General features: G+C 72.3%; 4 protein-coding genes across 4 annotated transcripts; 2 read left to right on the top strand and 2 right to left on the bottom strand.

Moving 5' to 3' along the window:
* Positions 1-123: 123 nt before the first annotated feature.
* Positions 124-1,142, top strand: LOC147601566 (uncharacterized). Its single transcript, XM_086741651.1, has 4 exons — positions 124-473; positions 582-692; positions 791-874; positions 987-1,142. Exons 1-4 carry the CDS (start codon positions 327-329, stop codon positions 1,140-1,142), a joined length of 498 nt encoding a protein of 165 aa, XP_086597777.1. The 5' UTR covers positions 124-326.
* Positions 1,143-1,487: 345 nt separating this feature from the next.
* On the top strand, positions 1,488-3,884 carry LOC147601565 (cathelicidin-2-like). Its single transcript, XM_086741652.1, has 4 exons — positions 1,488-1,661; positions 2,425-2,532; positions 2,627-2,710; positions 3,688-3,884. Exons 1-4 carry the CDS (start codon positions 1,488-1,490, stop codon positions 3,796-3,798), a joined length of 477 nt encoding a protein of 158 aa, XP_086597778.1. The 3' UTR covers positions 3,799-3,884.
* Positions 3,885-5,393: 1,509 nt separating this feature from the next.
* On the bottom strand, positions 5,394-7,711 carry LOC147601564 (cathelicidin-3-like). Its single transcript, XM_086741736.1, has 4 exons — positions 7,498-7,711; positions 5,829-5,936; positions 5,626-5,709; positions 5,394-5,544 (listed from the first exon to the last, which is right to left on the bottom strand). Exons 1-4 carry the CDS (start codon positions 7,663-7,665, stop codon positions 5,449-5,451), a joined length of 456 nt encoding a protein of 151 aa, XP_086597862.1. The 5' UTR covers positions 7,666-7,711; the 3' UTR covers positions 5,394-5,448.
* Positions 7,712-8,080: 369 nt separating this feature from the next.
* Positions 8,081-9,338, bottom strand: LOC147601563 (cathelicidin-4-like). The gene is made up of 4 exons (XM_086742482.1): positions 8,690-9,338; positions 8,489-8,593; positions 8,312-8,395; positions 8,081-8,212 (listed from the first exon to the last, which is right to left on the bottom strand). The coding sequence occupies exons 1-4, from the start codon at positions 8,933-8,935 to the stop codon at positions 8,081-8,083; spliced, it is 567 nt and encodes a 188-aa protein (XP_086598608.1). The 5' UTR covers positions 8,936-9,338.
* Positions 9,339-9,929: the final 591 nt, after the last annotated feature.

Genomic DNA, 9,929 nt, shown 5'->3' with positions numbered 1-9,929 from the left:
TTGGGAGGAACGGGGGCGTCGAGCGGGGCTGGATCCCGGCGGCATCGCTCGGTGCCGTCCAGGCCCGAAATGGGGGAGCGGGCGCGGGGAAGGGGCCGCCGAGGGGGAATCGGCCGCGTCTCCGCCGGCTCCGGCCGAGCGCCCGCTGCCAAGGAAAACTCCGGCAACCCGATCCCGTCCCCACGGCGGCGTGGGGCCCGGTGTTTATCCTGGAGCCGAAACCGGCCGAGCCGGGGGGCCCCGAGCCGAGGGGCCGATTCCCGATCCGACGGGCGCTTCCCGAACCGACGGCCGCTTCCCTCGTCTTCCCGCTTCCCGGGGGCCGCATGGCGCTGGTGCTGGGAGCCGTGCTGCTGGCGGCGGGCGCGGCGGCGCCGCCGGGGGTCCCGGCCCCCCGCGATTTGGCCCGCTCCGTGCTGGAGACCCACGGGCAGGAGCTGAGGCTGCTCAAGCTGCTGGGAGTCGCCAGGACGGTAGGAGCGCGGCGGGCAAGGCGGCGGCGCGTGCCGGCGGGGCCCGGCGTTGGGAACGCACCGAAGGCTCCGTCTTTTTTTTTTTATTTCCCCACCCCCCAAACCCAGACATTCGACTGGGGCACCCATTTCAGCATCAACTTCACCGCCCGGCAACCCGCTTGCCCCAAAAACCTCCCCGAGCGTCGCGGCGCCGGCTGCCGAACGCGACCGGGCAGGGTGAGCGTCCCGAAACGGGGAGGCGTTGGGTGGGTGGGTGCGGAGGGGGGGGGTCACAAAAGCGGCCCCGAGGCGCTGAGGGCCGCCGCGTCCCCCAGGTACAGCGGTGCGCGGCCCAGGTCTCCGTCTTCGCCTTCCTGCCCGACGTGCCGCTGTCGATGGTGGAGTGCGGCCGGGAGCCGGTGAGGGCGCCGCGTCCCCCCCCGTCCTCCCCCGCCGCTGCTCTGGGGACCCTTTTTTGGCCGCAGGGTGAAGCCCACCCTTGTTTCTTGCCCCCCCCCTCCCCAACCCCAGCAGCCCAGCGGCGGCACCCATCTCCGCGCCACCGGAGCCCCGCGAGCCTTCGGCGCCGGCCCAGGTCACCCGTCGTCACCGTCGTCATCCTCGCGGCCCCCCGCCCGCGCGTCCCTCCGGGGGACGCCCCCCCTGTCCCCAACGGAGCCGGAATAAAGAGATTTTTGGGGTCGCACGTCTGCGTGTGGGACAGGGGTTGTTGGGGGGGGTCACCCCCATGGCTGCGTCGCCCCTCACCCCCCCTGCGCCCTGTGGGGGCTCCCGGTCCCCAGAACCCCCCCCCAGCGACACCGCGGGAGCGGGGCCGTGTCCCCAAACGGGACGAGCTGTGACATGGGGACACGCAACCCTGCGTGTCTGTCCCCCCCCCCCCCAAAATAACCGCCGCTCTGCGGGCGGGGGCCCGGCGTTTCCGGCGATGGGGGGGTCGAGCGCGGGGCGGGGGCCGGGGGGGATAAAAGGGGGCCGGGACGGGGGGGGGGGGGACAGCAGGGGACAAGGATGGCGAGCGGCTGGGCGCTGGTGCTGGCGCTGCTGGGGGGGGCCTGCGCCCTGCCCGCCCCGGCCCCCCTCGCCTACACCCAGGCGCTGGCCCAGGCCGTCGACTCCTTCAACCAGCGCCCCGAGGTGCAGAACGCCTTCCGGCTGCTCAGCGCCGAGCCCGAGCCCGCCCCGGTGAGTGCCACCCCACTCGTGACCCCCCCCCACTCGTGACACCCCCACTCGTGACCCCCCCCCCCTCACTCAAGAAACTTGAATCGGGCTGCTCAGCGCTGACCCTGAGCCCACCCCGGTGAGTGCCACCCCCACTTTTGACCCCTCCCACTCGGGACCCCCTCCCCCACTCGTGATCCATCCGCTTGTGACCCACCCACTCGTGATCCCCCACTTATGACCCCCACTCACTCACGATCCTCCACCTGGGAACCCTCCACTGGTGACCCCACCCACTCGTGACACCACCCACTCCTGATCCCCACTCATGACCCCCCCACTCGTGACCCCCCCACTCGTGACCTCCCCCCAGACCGCTCAGCGCCCGCCTCAAGCCCACCCCGGTGAGCGCCACCCCACTCATGACCCCCCCAACTTGTGACACACCCCCCCCACTCGTGACCCCCCCACCCACTCACGACCCCCACTTTTCCCATCTCCCACTCCCGCTGCTCAGCCCGACTCCGAGCCCATCCCAACGAGTGTTGCTCTGCTCCTTACCCCCCCCACTCGTGACCCCCCCACACCCACTCGTGACCCCCCCCACACCCACTCACGACCCCAAAATTTGTCATCTCCCACTCCCACTTCTCAACGCCGACCCCGAGCCCACCCTGGCGAGTGCCACTCAGCTCATTACCCCCCCCCCACTCTTGACCCCCCCAACACCCACTCGTGACCCCCCCACACACACACACCCACTCGTGACCCCCCACCCACGCAGGGCGTGGAGCTGAGCGCGCTGCGGGGCCTCAACTTCACCATGATGGAGACGGAGTGCGCCCCGAGCGCGCGCGTGAACCCCGACGACTGCGACTTCAAGGAGAACGGGGTGAGGATGAGGGGGGCGGGGGGGGGGTCCCGGGTGCCCCCACCCCGGGGTGACACCGGGTGACCCACGCACCCACTCGTGTCCCCCCGCCCAGGTCATCAAGGAGTGCACGGGGCCGGTGCAGCTCCTGCAGAGCTCCCCCGAAATCGACCTGCGCTGCACCGACGCCTCCGACAACGTGAGTGGGGGGTCCCGCGGGGGGGGGTCGCGGGTGGGGGCGCCCACGGGTGGGGCGATGGGTGCCGGCTGCGCCTCGGGGGCCGCTGCCCTCCGGACGGGGCGCCCACCCCCGTGGCTCCGGCTTCGTGGGGTTGGGGGGGGTCCTGGGGCACCCGTGGGTGCTGGGTGGGGGGTCCTGGGTGCGGGGTCCCGAGTGGGAGGTCCTGAGTGGGGTCCTGGGTGTGGGGTGCTGGATGCTGGGTCCCAGGAGTTGGGATTTGGGTGCGGGGTCCTGAGTGGGGTCCCGGGTTTGGGGTCCTGGGTGTGGGGTCCTGAGTGGGGTCCCGGGTGTGGGGTCCTGAGTGGGGTCCCAGGCGCTGGGTTTTGGGTACAAGGTCCTGAGTGGGGTCCCAGGTTTGGGGTCCTGTGTGGGATCCTGAGTGGGGTTCTAGGTGTGGGGTGCTGGGTCCCAGGAGCTGGGTTTTGGGTGCAAGGTCCTGAGTGGGGTCCCGGGTGTGGGGTCCTGAGTGGGGTCCTGGGTTTGGGGTCCTGAGTGGGGTCCCGGGTGTGGGGTGCTGGGTCCCAGGCGCTGGGTTTTGGGTGCAGGGTCCTGGATGGGGTCCCGGGTGTGGGGTGCTGGGTGTGGGGTCCTGAGTGGGGTCCTAGGTTTTGGGTCCTGAGTGGGGTCCCGGGTGTGGGGTGCTGGGTCCCAGGCGCTGGGTTTTGGGTGCAGGGTCCTGGATGGGGTCCCGGGTGTGGGGTCCTGAGTGGGGTCCCCGGTTTGGGGTCCTGAGTGGGGCCCCAGGGGGTATGAGGTCCTGAGTGGGGTCCCAGGCGCTGGGTTTTGGGTGCAGGGTCCTGGATGGGGTCCCGGGTGTGGGGTCCTGGGTGGGGTCCCAGGCGCTGGGTTTTGGGCGCAGGGTCCTGAGTGGGGTCCCGGGTGCGGGGTCCCGGCCGGGGTCCCCGTCCCCCCCGTGACCCCCGTGTCCCCCGCAGCCGGTCCTGGTGCAGCGGGGCCGCTTCGGCCGGTTCCTGAGCAGGATCCGGCACTTCCGGCCCAGGATCCACTTCAACATCCACGCGCGGGGCTCCGTGGGCCTGGGCTGAGCCAGCGGGGGGGCGGGGGGGGGCAAAACTGGGGACAGGGCCCCCCAAAAAGGGCATCCCACCCCCCAAAAAATAAAAAAAAAATATTAAAAAAAAATTTGTCGAAGCCGTTCACGTCCCACTCCCCGCCATCCCCACGGCGTCGCCGTCCCCAAAACCGGTGGGGTTGGTGGAGGGGGGGCATCGTGCCCCCCCCAGGGAGCAGGGGGGGTCTGGGGGGAGAGATGGGGGCGGGGGTCCGGGCACCGACCTCGGCCCTGTCACCGGTGGGTTGGGACGGGGACCCCGAGAGCGACCCCGTGGGACCCCGGGGGCCATCCCCTCGTGTCCCCTCCCAGCCCCAAAACGGGCCCATGCGCCCCCCCCCCCCACCCCCCGGGCCGGCGCAGGCTCCCTAGGGACCCTGGGGTCCCCAAAGTGGCTTCGGGGACACGAGACCCCACACACGAGGATGGGACCCCCCGGGGGAGCTGGCGGCACCCAACTTGGGGGGCCTGAGCCCACCCCACCCCAAGGACCCCCCCTCCATCAGCGGCACCCACCCCACCCCAAAGACCCCCCCTCCATCAGCGTCACCCACCCCATCCCAAAGACCCCCCTCCATCAGCGTCACCCACCTCACCCCAAAGACCCCCCCTCCATCAGCGTCACCCACCTCACCCCACCCCAAAGACCCCCCCTCCATCAGCGGCACCCACCCCACCCCACCCCAAAGACCCCCCCTCCATCAGCGTCACCCACCTCACCCCAAAGACCCCCCCTCCATCAGCGGCACCCACCCCACCCCACCCCAAAGACCCCCCCTCCATCAGCGTCACCCACCCCACCTCACCCCAAAGACCCCCCCTCCATCAGCGTCACCCACCTCACCCCAAAGACCCCCCCTCCATCAGCGTCACCCACCCCACCTCACCCCAAAGACCCCCCCTCCATCAGCGTCACCCACCCCACCCCAAAGACCCCCCCTCCATCAGCGTCACCCACCCCACCCCACCCCAAAGACCCCCCCTCCATCAGCGTCACCCACCTCACCCCAAAGACCCCCCCTCCATCAGCGGCACCCACCCCACCCCACCCCAAAGACCCCCCCTCCATCAGCGGCACCCACCCCACCCCACCCCAAAGACCCCCCCTCCATCAGCGGCACCCACCCCACCCCACCCCAAAGACCCCCCCTCCATCAGCGTCACCCACCTCACCCCAAAGACCCCCCCTCCATCAGCGTCACCCACCCCACCCCACCCCAAAGACCCCCCTCCATCAGCGTCACCCACCCCACCCCAAAGACCCCCCTCCATCAGCGTCACCCCCCACCCCAAAGACCCCCCATCACCGTTTCCCCCCCACCCCAAAGACCCCCCCTCCATCAGCGTCACCCACCCCACCCCACCCCAAAGACCCCCCCTCCATCAGCGGCACCCACCCCACCCCAAAGACCCCCCCTCCATCAGCGTCACCCCCCACCCCAAAGACCCCCCATCACCGTTCCCCCCCACCCCAAAGACCCCCATCTCTGCCACCCCCCCCAGCGTCCCCAGTCAGGACAGGCAGCGCGGGGGCCAAGGAAGCAGCTTTATTGGGGGGGGGCTGCGGGGCAGAGGCGGGGGGCGCGGGGGGGTCCCCAGGAGGGCGGCGGGCGCGGCGGGGGGCTCATTTCCTCCGGATGGCCTTGTAGAGGTTGATGCCGGCCGCCACCGTGTTGATGGCCACCGGCACCAGCGGCCAGAAGCGCTTGACGCGGACGGGCTGCGGGGAGACGGGGTGTCACGAAACGGGGGGCGGGGTGGGGGGGGGACACTTTGGGGACCCCCCCTCACCCAAACTCACGTCCAGGGTGGAATCGACGCAGACGACGTCGAGCGGGAGGCGGGCGCCGCGCTGGGGCACGGGCGCCGTGCAGTCCTTGATGAGCTGCGGGGAGCGCGGCGCTTGAGCCGGGGTGGGGGGGGGGGGGTGTCCCCAAAGCGGGGACCCCGCGGGTGACACCCACCCCCACCCCGCGTCACCCACCCCCGTCCCCGGGGTCTCACCCCGTCCTCCTTGAAGTCGCAGGCGTCGGGGCGGGCGGCCGAGCGCGCCGGGCAGCGCGTCTCCATGATGGTGAAGTTGAGGTGAGGGAGGGCGCTGAGCTGGACGTCCTGCGGGGACAGGGACGGGGACGGCGCGGTGGCACCCGGCACCGGGGACAGGTGGCACCCGGCACCCAGGAGAGGTGACATCTGCCGCCAGGGAGAGGTGGCACCCGGCACCGGAGAGGTGGCACCCGTTACCGGACGGAGGTGGCACCCAAAATCAGAGAGAGGTGACACCCATCACCGGAGAGACATGGCACCTGTCACCAGAAAGAGGTGGCACCCGGCACCGGGGACAGGTGGCACCCGGCACCCAGGACAGGTGACATCTGCCGCCAGGGAGAGGTGGCACCCGGCACCGGAGAGGTGGCACCCGTTACCGGACGGAGGTGGCACCCAAAATCAGAGAGAGGTGACACCCATCACCGGAGAGACATGGCACCTGTCACCAGAAAGAGGTGGCACCCGGCACCGGGGAGAGGTGACACCCGTCACCGGAGAGAGGTGGCACCTGTCACCAGAAAGAGGTGGCACCCAGCACCGGGGAGAGGTGACACTTGTCACCAGAGAGAGGTGGCACCTGTCACCAGAGAGAGGTGGCACCTGTCACCAGAGAGAGGTGGCACCTGTCATCAGGGAGAGGTGGCACCTGGCACCAGAGAGGTGGCACCCGTTACCGGACGGAGGTGGCACCCAAAATCAGAGAGAGGTGACACCCAGCACTGGGGAGAGGTGACACCCGTCACCGGAGAGAGGTGGCACCCGTCACCAGGGAGAGGTGGCACCCATCACCTGAAGAGAGGTGGCACCATCACCGGGTGCCCAGACCTGCCACGCACTGAGCGCCCCTCCGAACCCCCTGAACCCCCACCCCTCCGGCTCCGGCGTCCCCCGCGCGGTGCCGGGGTGCCCGGGCGGTGTCCCCTCGGCGGTGCCGGGGTGCCCGGGCGGTGTCCCCCTGCGCGGTGCCGGGGTGCCCGGGCGGTGTCCCCTCAGCGGTGCCGGGGTGCCCGGGCGGTGTCCCCTCGGTGCCGGGGTGCCCGGGCGGTGTCCCCTCGGCGGTGCCGGGGTGCCCGGGCGGTGTCCCCCCGCGCGGTGCCGGGGTGCCCGGGTGGTGTCCCCTCGGCGGTGCCGGGGTGCCCGGGCGGTGTCCCCGCGCGGTGCCGGGGTGCCCGGGCGGTGTCCCCTCGGCGGTGCCGGGGTGCCCGGGCGGTGTCCCCTCAGCGGTGCCGGGGTGCCCGGGCGGTGTCCCCGCGCGGTGCCGGGGTGCCCGGGCGGTGTCCCCGCGCGGTGCCGGGGTGCCCGGGCGGTGTCCCCTCGGCGGTGCCGGGGTGCCCGGGCGGTGTCCCCTCAGCGGTGCCGGGGTGCCCGGGCAGTGTCCCCGCGCGGTGCCGGGGTGCCCGGGCGGTGTCCCCGCGCGGTGCCGGGGTGCCCGGGCGGTGTCCCCGCGCGGTGCCGGGGTGCCCGGGCGGTGTCCCCGCGCGGTGCCGGGGTGCCCGGGCGGTGTCCCCCCACGCGGTGCCGGGGTGCCCGGGCGGTGTCCCCTCGGCGATGCCGGGGTGCCCGGGCGGTGTCCCCTCGGCGGTGCCGGGGTGCCCGGGCGGTGTCCCCGCGCGGTGGCACTCACCGGGGCGGGCGCGGGCTCGGCGCTGAGCAGCCGGAAGGCGTTCTGCGCCTCGGGGCGCTGGTTGAAGGCCTCCACGGCCTGGGCCAGCGCCTCGGGGTACGCCGGGGGGGCGGGCAGGGCGCAGGCCCCCCCCAGCAGCGCCAGCACCAGCGCCCAGCCGCTCGCCATCCTTGTCCCCTGCTGTCCCCCCCCCCCCGTCCCGGCCCCCTTTTATCCCCCCGGCCCCCGCCCCGCGCTCGGCCCCCCCATCGCCGGAAACGCCGGGCCCCCGCCCGCAGAGCGGCGGTTATTTTGGGGGGGGGACACACGCACGCAGGGTTGCGTGTCGCCACGTCACAGCTCGTCCCGTTTGGGGACACGGCCCCGCTCTCGGGGGGGGGGTTTGGGGACGAGGGACCCCAGCGGGGCGCGGGGGGGGCGACGCAGCCATGAGGTGACGCCGGGAGCGTTGCGGGGACGTTTATTGCACGGAGAGCGCCCGGGCGGGGGGCACGGGGTGGGGGGACACATGGAGGGGTGGGGGGGACACATGGCGGGGTGGGGGGGACACAGGGCGCAGCGGGGGACACGCGGCGCGGCCCGCTCAGGATTTGGGCGCCTTGAGCTCCAGCTTGTCCCGGATCCAGATCCTCCCGCAGCGGAAGAAGCTCCGGAGGTGCCCCTTGATCCGGGCAAAAACGTCGGCGAGGGTGGGCTTCCGGCCGCCGCCGCCGAACTGGGGGGGGGAGGAACGGAGAGAGGGCGTTGGGGGGCACCGGGCGAGCCCGCGGGGGGGACGGGAAGCGGCGGGGTGGCGTTTCGGCCCCCTCCTCACCGTGAGGGGCACCCTCTCGCAGGAGAGCTCCACGGTGGGCTGCTGGCGCTCCAGGAAGGCGAAGCCGCGGCACCAGCTCAGCTCCTGCGGGAAAGCGGAGAGGGGAAGAGGGGGGCGCGGGGACCCCCAAACCCACCCCCGCACCCCCCGTCCCGCCCCGCCGGGACGAAGCCTCACCCCCAGCCAACGCGGGGCGCAGGCGGCGGCGGCGGCCGTCGGCGTCCGGCACGCGGTCTCCTCCACGGTGAAGCTCAGCTCCTGGCGGCGCCGCAGGTCACCGGGCTGCGAGAGGGAGACGCCGTTGGAGACGTCGACGTTCCCGGCGCCGCTCCGAGCGGGACGACGCCCGGAGAAGGGACGGAAGCGCCGGGCACTCACCCAGCCGGGCCGCGGGTGGGCGTCCCGCAGCCGCAGGACGTAGGGGCTGACGGCCCTGGCGTTGAGCAGCTCCACGGCGGCAGCGACGGCGTCCCCGTAGGCGACGGCCCGCGGCGCCGGCGCGGAGGGCGGGACGGATCCGGCCCGGCTCCGCGTGGATCCATCCGGCCCCGGCGTGGTGGCTCCGGCCAACGCCAGCAGCAGCAGCAGCGGCAGCGAGGGCGGCGTCGCTCGGCGCGGTCTCATCCTGCCTCCCGCCGCCCGCAGCGCCGGGGGCGCCTTTTATGGCACGGCGGGCGTTCCCAGCGGGAAATTCCCAAATCCGGCCGGGAGCCAAGCCCGTCCCCTCTTTGGTCCCCCGGGCCATCGGGGTCACCTCGTCACCCCGTCCCAGGGCCGGGGTTTTCCAGCCCCCGGGACGTTTGACGGCCGGGCGGGACGGTGGAGACACGGCGGCAGCGTTCCCGTCTCCGAGGGCAAGGAGGACGCCAAGGAACGCCGCCCGGAAGCCCCCCGGCGGCGAGGGGAGAGCCAAAGCCACCCGACAGGTTCGGGGCTCGTCAATCAAGCGCGGGACAAGGGCGCGCGGGCGGCACCCGGAAAGTCCCCGGGGACGGACGCCGTCAATCACGGAGCGCCGGGAAGACGCAGGCCCAGCTTCGGCGGAGAAGGGACGCTGGGTGGGATGACCCCGCTCCCCACCCGGAGAATCTCCAGCGACGGCGACCACGCCACCTCCAGCACCTTTGGTGGTCCACCCTCGGAGCACTCGACGGCTGCGACGACGTTCCTCTCAACCCTCCTCTCCACGGAGAAGAGACCCGGCTCCCGGAGTCTTTCCTCCTACAGCAGGTTCTCCAGCCCTTTGGCCATTGTCCGTGGGACGTCCTCCGGTCTTCTTGACTCGTGGGGACCAGGACTGGACGCGCTGCTCCAGAGTCAGCCTGGGGGATCCGTTCCGGAGCCAAGGAGGAGAGGTGCTCCGCTCCACCTCCCGCTTCCAAGGAGAACGAGCTGGTCGGAGATGAGAAGGTGGGGGGTGACCTTGGCCGTGGTGACCACGACATGGTGGAGCTCAAGATCCTGAGAGGAGGGAGGAGGAGAAAGCAGGATCACCACCGTGGACATGTCCAGAGAGGAGAATCCAGCTTCTTCAGGAGCCTGCTTGGAAAAATCCCACGGGATGCAGCCCTGGAGTAGAAGAGGGGTCCAGGAGAGCCGGTTGAGTTCCAAGGATCAC

Source organism: Chlamydotis macqueenii, chromosome 2, assembly GCF_036417535.1.
Source record: "Chlamydotis macqueenii isolate bChlMac1 chromosome 2, bChlMac1.mat, whole genome shotgun sequence".
NCBI classification, from domain to species: Eukaryota; Metazoa; Chordata; class Aves; order Otidiformes; family Otididae; genus Chlamydotis; species Chlamydotis macqueenii.
The sequence above is the reverse complement of the archived record's forward strand: the minus strand, read 5'-3'. Positions and strand labels throughout refer to the sequence as shown.